Source organism: Talpa europaea, assembly GCF_964194135.1.
Source record: "Talpa europaea genome assembly, chromosome: 10".
Taxonomy (NCBI): Eukaryota; Metazoa; Chordata; class Mammalia; order Eulipotyphla; family Talpidae; genus Talpa; species Talpa europaea.
The window spans coordinates 9,003,613-9,024,123 of record NC_140077.1 but is presented as its reverse complement, the minus strand read 5'-3'; the positions used below and the strand labels follow the sequence as shown (position 1 = coordinate 9,024,123).

The following is a 20,511-nucleotide window of genomic DNA, read 5'->3' as shown; positions in this document are numbered from 1 at the left end:
GCTGGGGAAACAAAGGTTCAGCTACGGTTAATGATTTCACTAAGGCCCCCCAGTTAATGAGAAAAAGAATTGGGACTAGAACCCAGTCCTTCCAGCCCAGGCATATCCCCACTGCCTCTGGATCCAAATTAGGGAAAAGTTCAAATTAAAATTTCTTTTCCTTCCTCCATTCTTCTTAGCATATTAGCAAGAATGAATTATTATGAGTAACTACACGAAGAACTTTAATTGCAGGTCTCTGAAAATGGAGAAGTTTAATTACATAGTTACATATGTGATTTATCAACCAGTTTTGATCGTTGACAATTCTCTTTAAAGAATTCTTTTCCTCTAAAAATTAAAATAATGTATTTTTTAATCTGCCCTGGAATGCTTTGTTTTCATTCAAATAAAGAGATGACTATTTCTTATAAGTGTCATGATTTCTAGGCAATTGGTCTAATGTCAGACAGGTATTAATTCCTGGTAGATTTGTCATGATTAGGTCTGAAACTACAAAGCCTTTATCTAGAAACAATAATCATTTTCTGGACAAAGTTAAGTAACAGAAACATATCTGAAGTGGAAGGGGCCATATTTTTAAAACCCTAACCCATGCATTCCTTGTTCTTTTCACAGAAAGTTCTTCCAAATGCCTCCCATGTTGAATGATGCTGGCACAAGTTTGGTTCAGTCCTAGAGATGGCCATCATGTCAAAGAAGCAAAAATTGCTAGAGAGCCCCAGTGTTAGTGAGACAAGGAGAGAATGAGGAGTAAGTGATGTCCATAAAAGTGCAAGGTCAGGGCTTTGGATGATGATTGGGCCTCAGGGACTCTGACCAACCTCTGAAGCAGGCTAGAGCTGCCCAAGAGGCTCAGACTCCAGCTACTCTTCTCCCAGCCCCCGATGGGCCCTGTCTTGACTGCCACTGAGACTTTCTTCTGTTATCCACTTCACCAGGAAACCAGAGGCATTATTGCCCAGAGGTTAATTTACCTGGTAGAGGAGTAGAGCTGGTAAAGTAGTAGAATCAAGATTAAGACCCAAGTAGAATTTTATTCATTTATTTTGTCAGTAAACACTGGCTCCAAACTTTCTAAGACACTGAACTAATGATGGACAGAATAAAGTGAGCCCTACCAGTGTAGTAAAGAAATGGAAAGAGGAGTGTGGTTTCAGCTTCAGAAGATAGTGAGGCTGCCTGAGGCCTCACAGAAGGCAGAGCCCCATAGGGAGCTGAATACCAATTGCAGTTCTTTTTAGGGTTCAAAACAAGGGCGGGAAGAGCACAAGGGACTGTGGTGATGGTGCACGGGTGACCTGGTGGTAGAAATTCTATGGGGGCTACACCTGAGAAAAGAAAGCAAACACTGCAAAAAAAAAAAAAAAAAACGAAAGAAAGAAAGAAAGACGAGGTAAACTATAAATAAATAAATAAACCAATTGTATTTCTTTATATTAAAGTCACTCCTGCCTATAGACAGTTTCTGTTGGGGCAGAAAGCAGCTCTTCCTGCTTTTTTTCCCTTCTACTATCCCCTTAAAGGAGGCCTGATTTGCCAGAGCCCAGGCTGGGCTTCCTCTGCCTGGGGGAAAACTATGCTTTAGGCAAGAAGCAGGCCTCCGGATAACTGGGTTGTTCTGCTCTCCAGGCTCACTTCACAGCAGTCACTTACTAATGGCACCTATAAAGTGGCAACTTACCAAACAGCACTAATTCAGAATCTGGTGCTTGAAGAGTTAATACAGCTCCCTCCATAGCTGCCTAACTGACTCCTGCCAAGGATCTAAAGGAGTTCTGGTCCAGGGCACACAAATCTTCCAAGCTGCTCAAGGTTTCTGCTGCCCTCACCAAAAAATAAGATGCAGTGGCCGGGGAAGAAGGGGCTTGTGTTCCAGCGCTGGCTCGGGCACTTGAGTCACTCTAATCCTTCCTCCTTTCTGAGCCTCAGTTTGTCCAACTTTGAAATGAGCCAGTGGGACTTTAATTTCTAAGGATCCTTCTGACTCTGACAGTTGAAGACAATGGTTCTTTTCTTTGGGGGGTCATAGATTCCTCTGAGAATTTGCTAAGCGACGGTCTCCCCATAAAACTGTGCCTACAATTTCAGAAAATTCGTGGAATTCCTAAAGTTATAACTAATATTTTTAGTCCCTTATGGGTTCTAGTTAGACAGGTCTGGAAATGAACCCTAGAGATGTTTTCTCTCTCTCTCTCCCTCCCTCCCACCCTACCCTCGTCCCTGCTTCTCTGTGTCTTCAATGGATAAGTCTCTTACTTTCGAGCCTCATCCAGTAAAATGACACCAGTAACATCTACCTTGCAATGCTACTGTGAGAATGGTGAATAATTATAGACAACTAGCTGCCCATAGAAGGTGCTCAATAAATGGCAACTAAAGGTTGGGGGGGAGGTAATGACACCTGTCATGAGTGCTCAGCGAATATTAGTTTCCTTTCTTCCCCATCGTAACCAGCAGTCAACCAAGCACTTCAGGTGTTCCACAAACGTGTTTCTTGACTCTCAATGTTATCTTCAAATCCCCTTCTCTGTCATGCTGAATGGAGGATCTCTCCTCACACTCAACTGAACTATTTAACGTCTCCAAACACCTCTTTGAGTCCAGTCTATTCTTCCGTCTCCCATGCTACTTAGCACTGTCTCACATTAATCTTCCAGAAATCAACACTTAAACTGTGACATGCTCCACAGCTCACAAACTTCTAATGATTGGTTGTGTTTTTAAGCATTTTACTGAGGGTTTCTTCAAGTGAGGTAATAGTGGCAGCTCCCATTTACTGAGCTCTTAACCATATGCCAACCACTGATTAAGTGACGATGTTTATTTAATGGCCCCAACAGCCCTACAGGCAGAAGGTTAGGAGTAAAATCTCTAAGGTTTATCTGAGTTTGACTCTTGATTCCACCATTTACTAGTTACATATTTTAGACAAATCATTAAACCTCTGTGCCCCTCAGTTTCTTCATCTGTGGAATGGAGCTAATTATACAAAATGGCATATGGAGATCTCAAAATCAAAGCAGAATCTACATCTACACACACACACACACACACACAATTTAGAATGGTGTCTTGTATGGCAACACATGAGCTATAAGAGTTTTTATTATTATGCTCATTTTAAAAATGAGGAGACCAAGGTCCACATAAATTATAAAGCAGCCCAAAGTCAAGCTGTTACCCCTCCAAACAGTGTATTAAAAAACCACAATTTACTCTGATGTTTGAATTATTTGACCTTAATTCAAAATCTTCCACAGTATGACTCCAACTTACATTGTTGGGTATATACAAATGTTGGGTTCATACAAATGTTTCCTTCCCATCTAAATTTATTCTCCAACTTCTGAAAAATGGGGCATTTACTCCTCAAAGGCAGACCGTGTGGTTGTCTAGACGACCAATGTATCTCTGCTTCCTAGCAGTGCCTACAGTACCTAGCAGTAGCTAGCTCAGCGCATACAGAAGCAACCCTGTTCAACAAAGTTAAAATATTTGTTAAATTAAATCACAACCCCATTCAGCAATTCATTTGATTATGACCATTATATTTCAGCAGTCAAGAAATGTTTATATAAGAATTCACTGAGCACCTATCTCTTTCCAGGCATTATGCTAAACATGATTTTTTTACACTCTCCCACTTTATCTAATATAGCACATGCTACCTACCAGCAGCCCAGCAGATGTGTGGCTGTAGGATGGGACCATTCTCCTCCTCAAGCCGCCCAAGAAGGCAACTGCAATAAAATATCATGTGTTATGTATTCTATCCAAATATACCTATCTTCTGATTCACAGGAAATATGAGAAGAGAGAAACAAGTTAAATAACACCATGAAGAAACAATCAGACAAATTTAAGACACATTTTGTCCTACAAGGTAGCTGCTCTGGACTTTCAAAAGGCGATATTAGGGGTAAAAATCAGACAACTGTTCTACATTAAAAGAAATAAAACTGATATACTAACCAAATATAATACACGAAACCAGATTTGAATCTAGATTTAAAAAATAACAACTCTAGGACACCATTGGGAATGTAGTGAATATTGCGAGATTATTACTGATTTTCCTACATGTGCTAATGGTTGATCATTGAGTAGGAGAATGTCCTCAGGAGACACATTCAGAAGTGTTTAGGAAAGAAATTATGGTGTCTGCAAACAGTTCAGAGGAGGAGAGAGGGAAAAAGAAGTGTATAGAGAAAGAGAGGATGATAAAACGTGTTAAAAAAAATGTTTTCAAAAGGTAGATTTTTATGAGATGACTATAAAATCAAAGCATCTCAAATATACTGTGTTAATGAACTAACTTTGTGATTTCAGTCAATCACCGTATGTTAAAAGTACCTACAAGTCAGATTTAGGAATAGTAATCCATACAGCTACAGAAAACTCAAAGGAATAATGAGCACTCTCTTTACTTTTTGTATATTGTTACATTTGAGAATCATAATTTAAAATTTTTAATACATTTTTTAAAGGTAGTTCAGGCATGCTTCTGCCCACTTAGAAGTAATTGTTCCCCTAACTCTCAAAACTCAAGAGAAAAGTTAACCTGGGAAGCGAGCAGTAACATTCATGGGACCAAGATGTGGGTGTTTTAAAACCATTTCTCTCCACCTTTTTCTCCCCTTCTCTGCTGGTGCCTGGATGGATAAATTCAACACAAAGCAGAAGGCAAACTTAGGAGTCACTTCCTGCCACTTCAATTTGGAGCACGATTTGGTACCTTGTTTTCAGTTGACTCGAACAAGAAAAAGAGAGTAGCAATTAGCATCCCATAATCTCTAATAATGACATAAGTGATCTGTGAGCTTGGGACAATTCAGCATCTTCCTGCATAGCGGATTATCTCCACCTAAGTCTGCATGTCTGATCACTGTTCTAAATGTAATACCAGGCTGCGGATTTAAAAGAGCTATTAAGCTTCAGATGCAAGCTGCGGGTTAATGGGCCTTGGGCAATGTTAGGAAAGGACCCAATTCAGGGAGAAAGTTTGAGCCTACAGCATGTCTGACAATGAAGCAAAACTCAGGAGTTAAACATGACATTCGGAGTGGCACTCCAGGATTCAGAAGAATAAAGTTTAACTTATAATCCTTTCACTGACACATTCTCCAGGCCTCAAGTTATACATCTTTCAAATGGGCGGCACTTCGCTTTCTCACTGAATATTTCTTTTTCTCCTTATTGTTGTGTGTGTGTGTGTGTGTGTGCTATGACATAGTTAGTTAGCTAGTTAGATGAACAGGATATGGATGATGGTCAAAGAAGAGTGAATTAACATCAAACATACTCCAGAGGCCACAGCTTGAGCATAATGTCAAAATCATTTTAAAGTCCAGTAAGATTGGACCATAAAGTATTAAAGCAACAGAAACAGTGAGAAAAGGCAGGGTCTGCTCATGGCCTTGAAAACCATGCTACAGAAACTGAATTTGATCCTAGATTCAATGAGAAACCACTGGAGAATTTTAAGTGGCAGAGTAAGTTAGACTAGATCCGCATTTGAGAAGCATCACTGTGGCTTGATATGAAGAATAAGTTGCAGGCGAAAGTCTCCCCAAGCAGGAGATTTTTACAGCAATCCAGGCTATAAGACCAGAGTAACCTGGGCTAACATGGAAATAATGGGAACAAGAAGAAAACGCTTTAAGAGATTTAGCAGGTGTATTGTAAAATCTATCATTATACCATAGTCACAGCATTCTGTACTGCTTTCTCTCATCTCAAAGGGAGAATTTCCGTTCATCATCCAGTATCTTTTCCTTCTGAGAAACAGTGGCTTATCCAAGAGGAGACTGACTCCCAGAGTTTGGAAATAATCACAATATTACAACCAGAGAGCTAGGAATTAGTTGTCTCTATGGAAGAGTTCCATGGTCTTGGAGAAGCAAGGTCAGCAACTTTTACTAAATAACTAGAAGAAAGGAGCATTTCATATTAAAATTAGGCAGTTATTGCTCAATTTGAAAAAGAGAATCTCTACACCACAGAGAGGGAAAGGAAGCTCATCTCATTCTTCAATAAATCTCAAGATTGCTGTTTTTCATGAGGCCTTGCAACTCATGAAAAACTAAAAAATGATTTTCCAGTCTGCAACACAATTAGCAGAACTAATAAATGAGTTCATCAAGGTTACAGGAAGTAAGATCAATGCACAAAATTACTAGTTGCACTTTCAGCTCAATCCATCCCTCCATCCTGAGTAGACAAGAGATCACACCTCTGCTACCTCAGCCTAAGACTAGACGTTTGTTTTCTGGATAGAGTGCATCAACAGGACTCTAAACTGGAAGTCACAAAGACTTAGTCACAACTAAAGACAAAAGGGAATAAGTGAAAGTCTACATACTGGCAGTAAGATTCCTAGCTCTATTCCCAGGCTTAATTGCCAAAAGTATTGGCAGCTAGGACTATACTCTCTAGTGAAGAGACCAGAAAATTCTTCTCTAAAGAATATGTCATCAAAAAAAGACCCTGGGCCTCCCTGGTGGCTCAGTGGTTGAGAGCTGGGTTACGAAGCTGCCCGCAGCCTCTGCAGCACTGGTTCGATCCCTGGCTGCTCCCCGGCCACCAGAGGAGGGTCCCACATGGCGCGCAGACCTCTCCTGCAGCCCGCTGCTCCCCTCAGCAGTGTACTTCAGTCCTTCTGCCTGCTCTGCTCCCCGCTCTGGCTCTGGTGAATTCTCTCACTCTCCCCGCGCTTCTGACTCAACCCAGTGCATGTATAAACAAACAAACAAACAAACAAACAAACAAATAAATAAATAAATAAATAAAATACATGCCTCTTTAAAAAAAACAAAAGACCCTAAAGATAATGGCACTGAGTGGCCCCTAACATAACACCCCTAACATAACATAATCCCCCCAGATTATCATGTGGTAAATCTCAATAGTCAAAAGCCCTACCCAGACACAGAAAGCTTCCAACTGAGTTTTTGTGACCTAATATTAAACATGAAAAATCTAACAGAATAAAAGAGCTTAGAGATATTTCAAATTATATGAACATCCTCAGAGATATAAGAGAAAATAGTGCTGCGTATATAGCACCGAGTCAACCTGTGAATTGGGTTTATATTGTCATAACAAAGTAAATACTGAATGTTGCTCTAGTCACCATCCCCCCAAAAAAATGCTAAAAGTAAACAGAGTGTTGGGGAAGAGGAACTATGGCTGGATAAAGGAGATGAATGGGAGGAATTAAGAAATAAAGGAAAACATTCAAAAGAATTTAGGAAGGGTACTTCTTTACAAATAAATAAAAGAGAACTTCTCTTTTATACATTAGCCTTGATATTTTGACATTTAATCACTTTGAAAACAAACCTTCTTGATTTTAAAGGAGGTCCTAAATTATCTACAAGATTAAGAATCAATTCAGGAAAGAGAAAGAAAAACTGTTTTTCCAGTAACTTCAGGGAATATGTTTTATGCATTTTCAACATCTGTTATTTGAGAAGTTAGCATATTGAAGAGCCTCAGAGGGATCATATATGACAGAGTTAATATAATAGACATCAAATTACTCAGATTAATTTACAGAAGTGAATGGAAATATAAATTCATTTGATTTTTGGCAGTATCTGTTAAAATTTAAAATTATACATATTATTTGACTCAGTAATTCAGCTTTTAGGAATATGGATACAGGTACAGAAAGGCACAAAAATATTCTCAGACGTACATTTGTAAAGGAAAAAAAGAAAAGAATAAAACTTTCCCTCAATAAGTGAATGGATAAATAATGATATATCCATACTATGATCTACAGAGAGTTTAACAAAATAAGTAAACTATGAGCAGTGACATAAAAGGACCTCCAAGATACACTGCTAAAGAAAAAGAAGTCACAAAAGAATGTATAAAATATGAACCTACTTATGTGAAGAAAAACCAAGAGCTTTAACAAAAATATGAGTGCGTGTATAAATGCATTTAAATGGTTCTGAAAACACCAAAACCGTTGAAAGTGTATCTCGTTCATTCTATTTTCAGAGAGGAGTCTCTTTCTCCAGTCTATGCCAGATACGTATTCTACATCCAATATTCCAATGAATCTTCACAAAAATCACAGTTATAAAATTGTTGTCAGTTGAAAACCTAGCCAGAAGTTGACCACAGGGCTTAAAGACAAGGTTTGGGTCAAAATAAAAAATAAGGGGCATCAATGTTTCTTGAGTTCATAGTTGCCCCTAAGTTAAGCGCTTTACATCTCAGTTGAAAAAGTAGTATTTCATTTTACAGATAAGGATGCTGATGGAGGGCCTCCCCTGGTGGTGCAGGTGGTTGAACGCTGTGCTATAAAGCTGTCTGCAGCCTCTGCAGCGCAGGTTCTATCACAGTTGGCCGGGGAGGGTCCTACATGGCTCAGCAGACCTCTCCCGTCGTGCCCGCTGCTCCCCTCAGCAGAGTATTCCGTCAGTCTGACTGCTCCGTTCCCAGCTCTGTCTCTGGTGAATCCTCTCACACTCCTGTGCATCTGGCCTGTACCCCAATTCTTGTATAAATAAATAAATAAATTTAAAAAAAAATAAAAGGATACTGATGGAAAGGGGTCAAATAATGTGTAAAATATCACATGACTAATAAAAGGAAGAGGTGGAATTGAAAGCCCAAGTTCTCTTACTATGGCCATATTGTTGGGATCTACATAGTAACTGGGACACCCAGTTAGGAAACTTGCCATGAGTTACTTGGAAACAGCTCCCTGCTCTGCCATCACCCTTCCATGTTAAGAATATCTGCTGAGCAAACCTGAACCCAGCTCCTTACCCAGAACCCAGAGAAGCAGCCTGACTGCACAGTAACTTACACTAGTCTCAGAATTGTAAAAACTTCTCCTACGGCTCTGGCAGACATCACTAATGATCAATGCATTTTTTCCACGAAGCTTAGATGAGGCTTCAAAATTCTCTGCCACTTAGTACCCCTGGTAGCAACCTTCATCCAACTTAATACCAGAGTTGAAACTTATTTGCCACCATCCCACTCATTTCTGAACAGAGGCGTTCACTGTCTCTAAACAGCTATGTCCATAGGAAGTTCAGAAAGAGAATCCTAAAATAAAATAATGCTTCCGTTTGGAGAGGAATGTTGTATGATTGCCTTAATTTACCCCTAGCCCCTTGGGATAAGTCATCACCTCAATGAAGAGATCAAAGACATTGATTGACTCCTTACCACTTTCCATTCTCCCCACCTGCAGCCTAGTTCCAGACCTCAACAGTGAACCTCAAGGTCCACTAGCCTCCTCCCCATCTGGACCTGACCCAGTACCTCATTTTCCTCCCATCACTACCTGCCCATCTTAGCCTTCAGAACAAAGATCCTTAGCTTGGTATGCAAGGCCGTCCTTGTTCATACTACTTATCCAGCCTCATCTTTCACCCTTAATCAACGTGTGTGCATCCCCCCCTCCCTATCCTTTCTCCCTGTATGTCTCTGCTCAGGCCGGGAATACCTTCCTGATCATCTCAGAATCCTAGAGTCGGTCGCTATTGACTTTGTGTCCGCCCTACCCAGCCAATAACGCGCTCTCACTCCTCTGAGCTTGCTCTGGCAACTGACCTCTGGGAGGGAAACTGACACCTGTGTTTAGCTCTTCCCTGGAAAGGACTAAGTCTGACCCCAGGAAGATGGGCTGCATGTGCATGCTGACCGTCCTGCAAAGTCAACAGGCTTATCTCACAATGAGAGCAAAAGAAAACGAAATAAAACCTACTGGGCCAAACCCACACATTCACTCGTGGGGGCCCACAGCCAACCTTCATCCCTCACGCCCCTGTTTCTCTCCCACGCAGGTGTGCGTTGCTTGCCAGATTTCAGAGCGTTGGTCTGGAAAGCAGAAAGCTTGGGTCCGGCCTACCTGGCCCTCCTGGTTCACCAGCCTGAGCAGCCTGGGGGAGAAGCTTGGTGCAGCCATCTGGATGTGGGATGAGGCCGCTCCTCCCCAGGTCCTTGCCCCGGGGCCTGTCTGGAGCTATCTCCAGAGGCATTGAAGAGAGCCTCGCAGTCCAGGCTCAGTTTAGGATGAAGCCCTGTCAAGAAAGGGTCAAAGAGGCCCCACTTGACATCTTCAGTGGGAGGGCTGGAGGCGAGGGAGTGTTGCACATTCCCCGGGGCCTCCAGAGATGCCAAGTCTGATGGGTCCACAGAGCGCCAAACCTGGAAGGCCTCCCAGCAGTGCCCTGTCCCCTCCCTCCGCCGCAGGCTCCGCCCACCCAGAGTCACACCCAGTGCGCTTGCCAGGAGCTCACACCTGCCTCCAGGTTTTCCTGCCATGGGGCCTTGGTGGGCCTCCATTTGAAGGTCTCTGGGGGAACTCAGCCTCTCTGTGCAACCTCCCCTGCGTTGAAGCCAATGCTGCCCTCTAGTAGCCGCCAACCCCTTGAGTTCCTGTTCTGCATCTAATTCCTTCTCTGCCTCAAAGACAACAGTTTCACAGTTGCCCTTGGACCCACTTTTGAAATCAATGCCATCCCCAGTCACCTCCAGTCCACTATTAAGATCGGTGGATATTATCTCAGGAAATGCCTTGAACACATCCTCTCTGCTCTACTTCTGCTACTGCTGCGCCACTGACTTCAAACCACCCCCTGTCATCCTCTTGTACCTACTGGAATGGACTTGCTGACAGAGAATGGGACTCTGCCCCAGAATCCTTGTGCTCCTCGTGTTGCCCCCCAACTGCCAGAGAGCTCTTTCAAAATGCAGAACTGCAATGATTCCATGATCTCCTTCAGAGAACCTTTTCAGGGACTCCCCACCATCTTAATGATGCAGACCAGCGGTCGTTAACATCGCGTGCCAGGTCCTGCCTGTGTTCCTCCTCCTGTTCTCCCACCATTTACCCTCATATGCTCCAGATCCTCACGGCTTCCTCTCCACGTCACTGTGCCCTTCCCCATAGCATTTGATGAAAGTTGCATGCCCCAAGAAGTGGGAAAATTCATATGTGGGAGGTTTATTGGAGAGTGTTCCAAGTTCAACAGTTCCGGAAGGGGCAGTTTTGAACAGAAGGAGAAGCTGAGCTGCATTTGGAGTCTTGACAGAATTCAACCAATGCTTCAGAGGGGTTGGAACATGGGTTTGGAAGATGGGATGAGTTTTGAAGCTTTGCAAAGCTTTCCTGACTGGAGTGCAAGTGTCAGGAAATGGGGCATGACCTGGTGACTCTTCAGCTAAGGCAGTTTCTAAAGAAGACTGACAGCTGAAAACTGCCGAGACATTAAGATAATAATTTATCATTTTAAGTAAAAATGCTTTGCTTACTCATAGCTGTGGCACCCAGGACAAAGGCAGTGAGTACATTATATTATAATTCACTCAACCACAATTCCAAGTCTCCTCAGAAAAGGATTTTAGGATAACATTATCGCTCTACAGATGGGGAAACTGAGTCCTAGATAGTGTCCCAGATCATCAGCTACACAGTGACACAGTCTTATCATAACTGGCTAACACTCGAATGTCTATTTTATACTAAGTTGTACCAGATGCTTCAAGTACCTTATCTAATTAATTACTCGGGAAAATTTTGAGGTGGCTACCATTATTTCTTCATTTGACATAAGTGGAAACAGGTTTAGGGCAACCAGCAGAATAATTTGTTTGAAATCACACAACTATTAAGTGGTTGATACAGGATTTGAACCCAAGTCACTCTAACTCTACAGCCTCTGCTAGTAATCACCAAGACTAATTATTTTTTCTTAGGGCAGCAAATCATTATCCTAACACTTGTGAGCTATCAAGGAGTGTGTGTGTGTGTGTGTGTGGTGTGTGCATGTGTATGTGCATGTTGCTATCATTTGTAAGGATAGCTGTAACACCACCACAACAAACACAACACTTATTTTCTTATTTTCTGTTTTGGGGGTAAGAGGATAAGCAGGTGTGCCTTTAAATAGAAAATGTTGCCTATTAACTATAAACCAGAGAATCCTGAAGTAATGTTCAGCTTCCATGTCCATTCCATGCCAGTTTCTTTGAAGCTGGTGGCCTCCCTCCTTCAATAGCTCTGCTCTCTCTCCAACAGAAACCTTGACTTCCAACCAAGAAAGGTGCACATCTGAGTGTCCTTCAGCAAATCTGAAGTCACTCAAGACCACTTAGCCGGCCAGAGCCACCAGGCTGTTAGCCCCGCGGCCTCCTCCCTGGCCAGTGAGTCACTAGTCACCCAAGGCCTCCAGGCACCAGAGAAGATTGCGGGAAGCTGTTGGGGATGGATGGGAACCAAGACAGGAGCTAAAATGAAATGAATTGTCTATAAATGTTTTTTAATTTAAATTGTGGTTCTTGTTTTATGCAGAAGAGTCTCTCTAAGAACAATTGTGAGTCCTGAGTGACAGGTGGAGAGCTCTGCACCTCTTCCCAAAGCCAGGGGGGAGGGAGGTGAGAATAGAGAAGTGATGGGGTAGCTGGTTCTTTCCCCTTTTAGGGATAAGAGAGCAAAAAGGAGGCAGGGGTAAATTGTTACACGGTGACTCCCCAGGCTGAGGCTCCTAGGGAAGGAGCTGAGCTTGTTGGGGTCCCTGGACTGGGAGTTTTGTTTCATAAAATTATACCACCTCCTCACTCAGCCCCCAGAGCCCTGTGAACCTGCAGCCAGAACCACCCACACTTCAGCCCTAGGGTCACGGGGCAGACAGAGGAGTCCAAAAGGCTTGGAAACTGTAGTATCCAGTGGAGACGCTGAGGAAGGAAGGGAGGGAGGGGAAAGAAGAGGGGAGGGAAGGAGGGGAGAGAGAGAGAGAGAGAGAGAGGAAGAGAACTGGGGTCCCACCGCCAGCCCACCAGGTGAGCCATCCTTGGAAGGAGCACCTGGGTGTCCAGACAAAAGAAAGTAAGAAGGGGGTGGGGGGAGCAGAGGGCCAAAGAGCCCAGAGGCAGAGAAACTAAAGAGTGTGTAGTAGCAACTTTGAGAAATGAAAGTGGACAGTCTGGCATTCACTCTCTGGCCCCAGCAAAATTTGAGTTCACCGCCAGGGCCCTAAATCCCACATGGCCCAGGCTATACTCAGCGCAGGGACTCCACTGCCAGCTCATTGCCAGTGCTCACACCTGCCGTTCAGGGACAGCAGTTGCATGTCCCGGGGCCCACATCACACTGGTGTCCTAAGGGAGTTGTGGGCCCTCTAGTACCTCTCGGGGTAGGACATCACTAAGAGGGGGGTAGAGGCGCTGCCCAGGAGCACAGCTGAGTCCTGGGCTGCAGTGGCTCGCACATCAGGAGAGCGTGTCCTGGAGTAACTCCCCCAGCCTACCTAGCTGCTCCAGAAGTCTGTTTGCACCATTCTGCATTGGGCACCACCAGTGAGGAGGGGAGGAGCCGTCACTTGGCAGGATTAATAACTGTCATGCTCTAGATCCCTCAAATTTTCTTTGACTGCAAGAGATTTATTCTAAGTCAGAAGGAGGAAAAATCATGCTTATTCTGGGCCCTGTAGTTGCACAAAATCCAAAACTCTACGGACATGGAGACGCGGCTGGGAAACTCTAGAAAATGGGAGCCATAGGAGCTGTGAACTTTAGGGTGTCAGGAGACAAATTCCTAAGTGAGCCAGACATAGAGGGGGTACAGCCTGAGTGCAGGCAGCACTGGGACACGGCTGGAGGGGGACACCCTCAAAAGCGTGTAATAAACCTAGTGTGTGCGGAGGGGCTGGGGGCTCTCAGTGTTTCAGGATGAATTCCTCCCCAAACTCATCCCTGGCACCCCACCATCCGCCCTGCTGGGACTGCCGTCCTCTGGCCCCCGAGTCCCCACACCCAGACTCATCATGTGCTGGGTCTTTCTTCTTTTCCTTTTTCTTTTTTTGTTTCTTTTTTAATCCTTCAATCACAAGCCAAAAATACAGCTCACGTATCATCATAGATATATATATTTCACTCTCACCACATAAATACAAAACATCCAAATATCCAAAACATTCAGAACAAAGTTAGTAGCCAGGAATCAGCGACACCTACCCGCGCTGGAATCTTTCATTATTTTCTTCACTATTTGCCTTTTTTAAAAAAGGGGAGGGGAGCTTCCGACGTAAATAATTTACAATAAAATTACTATTTTTAAAATGCTCTGCGCTCACTTCGGATGGAGGAATACATTCTAGACACTGCGGCGGCTCGCCGGCTGGGTCTGTGGTTTTGGTTAAAATGCAGGGGGCCGTGGCTGGGCAGGAGGGGGACAGGGTCCTCGTTGCTCCAAGAAGGGGTGAGGCAGCAACCAGCGTCCTGGTCCGGGCTTCTGACTTGGGAGCATGGAAATCCTGGGGTTCGGGAGGCAGGGGGTGCCCTTCCTATCCACGCAGCGAGCTCATCTGGATGTGAAGACCCTGGCGGTGGAGGCCTGAGGCTCTGCACCCCTGGGGCTGCGGCCCTTCCTCCTGGTCCGAAAAGAGCTGCCTTGAATTCCGACGTTTCCTGCGAGCTGGAAGGGAACTGGGAATCCGGGAGTGGGAGAGAAGAGGCAATAGGAGCTGACCAGTTACCCCAAACCCAGCAATTCTGGCCGGAGCCAGGCGCCTGGGAGGCTCCGGGGAAGGGCCGGCTTCCTAGAGACAGCAGGACCGCCCGGGGCCCTCTCCTGCAGGACTGAGCAGCTCTTGGCCACGGTCAGGAACAGCCTCAGAGAAGATTCTGAGTTTTCTTTGATTCGTGTAGAGACTCTTCTTTTGCTTTTCCCCTTTAAATTCCCGTTGAAAGTCACAACACCCAGAACTTTAACTTTGCTTGGCCCATGGCACATTCTTTATCCCGAATTTTGTCACACCTTCCAAACTCCACTGGTAACGAGTATTTAAAAACTGGTTCCATTTTGTCTAGTTCTACGTGGTAGGTGCTATTCTTGTTTTATTGCTGATGAGACCCAATGTATTACCACTCTTGCCTACCGTGACGTCTGGTTTATTGTCTCCTAGAGCCTGTGATGGCTGTGATTGGAGTTTCTGTAAAGGGGAGAAAACTCAGCAGGATTTGTACCGCCGGAAGCTGCGTGTGCACCGCTCTCCTGAGAGTTCTGCAAAATGGGGCCCAGGGACTCCCCAGAGCCTTGGTTTCTCTGGAGAGCAAAGAACGTCCTTTTTTTCTTTTTTTCTTTTTTGGTCTAACGAAACGTGTCAGCCTTTTCAGCCCCTGGGGTCTGCGTGCAGCTTTTCTCTTTCAAATATTCAAAGAAAAAAACTAGGCAGCAGCGGCCAGGGCTACAGCAGGTGTCCTGCGCTTTGGGCTTAGAACCAGTCTTTTCCCTCCAGGCCGGCCATTCGTTGGGGGCATCAGGTTGGTGAACTCGGCATTTTCCCCAATTCTTTGGATTCTCCTGGATTCCGAAGGAAGTTCGGGGGAGGGAGAAACGGAGGAAAGGTAGAAAAAAATAGCCCAAATGAGAGAAAATGGGTGCCAGAGCCCGGTGCGGAAGGCGCACGGTCAGAGGCCTCGGGGGAGCCCCGGGGCCTTGCGCGCGAGTCCATAAATATCACCACAATAGAGACTATAAATATAAATACAGGGGGACACTCAGAGTCAGTCCATCGCCTTCTTCTCGGCCCCTTCTTTATTGCTGGTCCGGGAGTAAGGCTCGAAGGCCGAGGAGCTCAGGTAGCGCGCCGAGAGTTCTTGCAAGTTGCCGGCCAGCGAGCCGGCCATGGCCAGCGGGGCGGAGGAGAGGCGGCTGGCGACCGAGCCGAGCAGCGAGGGCACCGGCAGGCTGAAGAGGCCGTGGCCGGCGGCCGGCGCGCCCGCGTGCAGTCCCCCCGGCCCGGCGGGCCCGGGGCCGGGCGCGCCGCCCACGGCCGGCGGGTGCGGGGATGCGGCGGCGCTGGCCGGGCCCGGAGCCGCCGCGGCGGCCGCGGCGGCCGAGCCCGCGGCGGCGCCCGCGCCCAGGGCGGGCAGGCTGGGCCCGCGGAGCGCCGAGCCGAGCGCGCCCGTGGCGCAGGGCGGCAGCAGCGCGGGCAGGCCGGGCGGCGACAGGAGGCGGCCCTGCTCCAGCAGCCGCAGCACGCTGCACGTGGCCGCCGTCTCCGACACCACCGAGCGCAGCTCCGAGTCCTTGCCCTGGTCCTTCTTCTGCTTCGTGCGCCGGTTCTGGAACCAGACCTTCACCTGCGAGCCGGGGCCGGGGAGGGAGACGGGGCGGGAGAGAGGGGCAGGAGGAGACGCGCGTCAAGGGGAGCGACCGCCCGCGCGCCCCGGGGCTCGGGGCTCGCGTCCCCAAGTCCGGCCCTAGCCTGGGGGCCCCCGGCGGCGGCGGCCGCGCGTTGGGGGGAAGTCCGGGCCCAGCGGCTGCCCCGCGGAGGCTGAGGGGGGACCGGGGAGCCCTGGCTCGGGAGGGGACACAGCTCCACTGGGCTCCCTTTCGGAGGGTGGAGGCAGCCCCCCAAGCCACCCGAATTTACAAATAACAAAGTAATAAAAGTAGCCAGGACCGTGTCACCATGGAAGAGCACAAGGGATTTCACCGCTGTGGCTAGGCCCAAAGCCACTCGGAGGATGCCTGCACCATTCTGCACCCACATTTCCAGAGAGGGTGGGGGGCTGGAGGGATGCTGTGCTGGGAAGTGGGGAGTGGTGGAGGGTGGGGAGTAGGGTTGCTCTGCTTTTCAGGGCCCATCCACCTGGAACTTAGCCCTAGAGGCTACTCTTGTTGGAGGCCACAAGAGATTATTTCTCGCCTGTTAGGGTCAGATCTGATCATCAAGTAGCGACAAGCAGGGAAGGTGCCGGAAGAGGAATCACCTGCAAGACGAACTGTATGGGCCAAACTCTCAGCACCAGCTGGATTGGAGGGGCTGAGTGATGCTCTTAATTTATCACGCTACTGAGCTGCACCATGAACTTTGGAGCCATGGGGGGAAGTTGGGGGGCTGGAGAGGACTAGATTCTCCCCCTCAGTCTTTCCTCTCACTTCCTCTTCTCCCTCTGCCCCTCTTCAGGCTGAGCAGGTGTGGAGCTAGATGGAGCTTGGCAGATGTAGGCAAAGGCCATTCTGCCTAGACTGTGTAAACTAAGAGGGGTGGCAGCAGAGAAAATAGGAAATGAACGATGCCAACACAAACTAGAGAACCTCTGGTGTGGTATGGTCTGTCCTTGGTTCTCCACTTTAGATCTAGATCCCAGACCAAGAATGCTTCTCACTTGCTTCAAGACTGGGCACAGAGTCTCCATAAGAAGGCTGCTTTACCTTAGCCCAGTTGATGCCCTGCCCTGCCCAGGCCCCAAAGGGGCTCCACAGGCAAAGCTCTGAGCTCCTAAAGTCCCCCTGGACCAGAGCCCACACGGCCAACTCCGGTGGCAGCATATGGGTTTCATGTAGAAGACCTAAAACACGGTTGGCAATGCTGGGTCCTGGGGTCCCAGATCTCCCCAACCCATGTCTCACGCATCACTGGCTCAGAAGACAGGGGCTCCTGGACAGAGAGTTGGTGCTTGGGACTGGGAACCGCCAGCTCCAGCTAAGGGCCAGGAGAAGTCTTAAGGGTCAGGACAGCCTGATAGCCCGGGCACATCTCGGGACGCACACCTTTCTAATCCCTAGGACTCACCGACAGCACTGGAGTGGGCGGACTTGGACTCCGGCCCCCTGCTTACCGCAGAGTGGGTCCCAGTGCTATACTAGGCAGGGGCCCTAAAAGGACTGGTACCTGGAAAGTTGGCCAAAATGGGGTGCCCCACACAGGGGCAAACCTCACTTCCTTTTACGACAGAGACAAACAGGGAATTCACACGACTAGGGTGCAAAAAGAATTCCAGAGAGACAAGGTGTGGGGCCTTCTGGGCTAGGCCAAAGGTGGGCAGAGCACAGGTCCTGGAAGATTTGGGGGAAGAGGTGCGAGAGGGTAAACGGCTGGTGGAAGGGGAGAAAGCTCCAGACCTTTCTTCCCCACCCTCCCTTAATTCTCCACCTCCTGCGGGAGGCTCTGTCCAGAACCAGCTAAGGGGTGAGGAAGAGCTGGCCGGGGTGGTGGGGAGGCTGGTGTAGAGCTGAGCGCGGGCTTGGCGGAGGGTACCTGGGTCTCCGAGAGGTTGAGCTGCCGGGCGAGCTCGGTCCTCTCGCGGCCCACCACGTACTGGCAGCGCTGGAACTCCATCTCCAGCCGGTAGAGCTGCTCCGCGGTGAAGGACGTGCGCGTCCTCTTAGGCCGGTCCAGATCCAGGCCCTTGGGCAGGATGATCTCTCGGATGGAGCCCTTGGCATCTGGGGAAGCGGAGATGTCAGCCGCCAGCACCCACCCGCTTCCCTCCAGCTCCCAGAGTTGGCTTTGGGGGCCCTGTTGCCAGAAGCCTGCAGCCAGGGGAGGGGGTGAGGGAAGCCACCTCTGGCAGATGGTGTCTTTGGGGGGCGAAAGGGGTAGCGCCACACCTCTGACTGGAGGGGGAACCCGACTTTGTCTTTGTAGAGCTCTCGGGACAGGGGAGAAAAAAAGGATTCCAAATGGGCTGCTGTTCCTCCCGGCTTGGGGGCCTTGGCCGCGCGGCGCGGGGCCCTGAACCGTGAAGGTTCCGGCACTGACCAGTCCAGACCCCGCGGGCCCCAGCCCCGGAGCGCGTTCGCCAAACCGCTCCCCGGCGGTCCCCACCCCCAGCCCGGGGTCTCCCCTGCTCCCGAGCCGAGGCGGCGGCGAAAGGAGGAGGGACCGCGTCCTGGCCCGCGGGGCCTGGCGATCTGCGGGCGGGGGGCGGCGCGGGGCCGGCTACCCGGCCTCGCCGCCTCTGCCGTGGGCTCGGAGCGCACCCGGCGCGGCAGAGCGGAGCCCGGCCCCGAGGCGGCCTCCGCGGCCCGGCCACCCCGCCCAGCCTCTTCTCCCAGAGGCCCCGGCCAGTGGCCAGCGCGGCGCCGGGGCCCTTGGCCCAGCGCGCCCACTGGCCGGGCCGCAGCCCGCCGCTCGCCCCGCGCCCGCGCTCTCCGGGCGCGCCCAGCCCGCCGGGGCGAGGGAACCTGCAGGCAGGCTCGGGGCCGGTCCTCGGCCCGCAGGGCGCGCGCACGTCCGCCAGCCTCTCCCGCTCCTTCCCCGGCCGGAGGCCGCAGCCCGGAGCCCGGGCCCTCCCGCGCGGTCCCTCGGCCACGCTGCGCAGCCCAGCCCGCAGGGCCCCTCGCGGCCGGCGGGGTCGAGGCCCCCGGAGAGCGCGCCCCAGGGCCGGGCTCCCCGCGGCCCGCCGGCCCCGGGGCAGGGAGGGCCGCAACTTTCCCCGAAGTCCCGGCCGACACCCCCTGCCCGGCGGCCGGGCCGGCGGCGGCGCGCGCTCGGTCCCCGGCGCCCGCCCCAGGCACGCGCCCCGCGGCTCTGCCCCGCGCCTACCTCGGACCAGGATCCGGCGGCAGTAATCCGGGTCCGCCGCGGGGTTGGGTTTACTTTTGTTGCAGTCGTCCGCGGCGCCCGACGCCGGGAAGGCGCCCTGCGGCTCCTTGAGGAAGGCGGCGGGCAGGCTCCCCTCCGCGCCCTTGCTCTCCCGGGCGCCCTCCTTGTGCGCGCTCTTCGAGACTCGGGCCGCCTCCGCGTCCGAGTGGCACCGAACGTCCATTTTGTCTGGTTTTCCGAACATAGGAGAGGCGAGAGCAACAAAAAAAAGGGCAAGAAAAAAACAAGAAGAAGAGGCGACGGGGGGACGAGCCCCGACAACGCGGCGCGCGCGCGGCCGGGAGAGCGGAGAGCGGCGCGGGCGACGGTCCCCGCGGGGCGGGTCGGCGGCGGCCGGAGCGAGGCGCCGGCCGGGGCGCGGCGGGGCTGGTCCGGGGTCCCGGGGTCCCGGGGCGCGGCGGCGAGGCGCCCGGTCAGCGCCCGCGTCCTCTGAGCACGTCCAGTGTCCCCAGCCCGGCGGCCGGGAGCAGCCGCGCAACTCCGAGGTGCCGCGGCGCGCGCCTGTCACTGAGGCGGCGAGTTGCAGTTGTCCGACACCCGGGGGGACGCACGCTCGCTGCTGCAATTGATTACGGGTAATTTCGCAGCCCCCACGTTTCGGTTACCTCATGAATACACTAAATTGTTTGGATAATATATCAGATCGTAATGGATGGTTTCTGTCCTTGTCCCCAATCAAGTAGGGGTTTAGCCAGTGAATCAACGGAAATGATTGGTCTTGCTTTCAGGAAACACACAATCAAAGACCCACACTTCCAGAAAAACTTTTGACAAGATTCATCCTGAATTGTTAGCACCATTAGCAGGCGTTATTAACTTTCCCTTTGCCTTTGACCCTCCGGCGCACAGAACTGGCTGGAGGGTGTCTCTGCACACTCGACAGCTAGGCTGGGGGCGGGGAGGGGCGGGGAGGGGACCCCTCACACGCCCTCCCTGCAGCCCCAGAAACAGGCGCCTGGGGAGAGAGGGGGGGTGGGCAGCAGAGGGAAGCAGCAAAAGTTTTCCCCAAAAGTGTCTCCCCCGCGCTCCAAAAAGCCCAGCCTCCGTCCCCAACAGCTCCTGCTTAACACACCTCGACGCCGCCAGCCATCTTAAGCGGCCACCTCTCTTCATTTACTTCCAGTTGGGTTTTTCATGC

At 49.7% G+C, this 20,511-nt stretch overlaps 1 protein-coding gene across 1 annotated transcript; it reads right to left on the bottom strand.

Moving 5' to 3' along the window:
* Nucleotides 1-15,540: 15,540 nt before the first annotated feature.
* VAX1 (ventral anterior homeobox 1) lies at nt 15,541-19,557 on the bottom strand (the record flags this gene model as incomplete). Its single annotated transcript, XM_084245175.1, has 3 exons — nt 15,541-16,119; nt 18,024-18,211; nt 19,314-19,557. 3 exons carry the CDS (start codon nt 19,555-19,557, stop codon nt 15,541-15,543), a joined length of 1,011 nt encoding a protein of 336 aa, XP_084101301.1.
* Between the last annotated feature and the right edge of the window lie 954 nt (nt 19,558-20,511).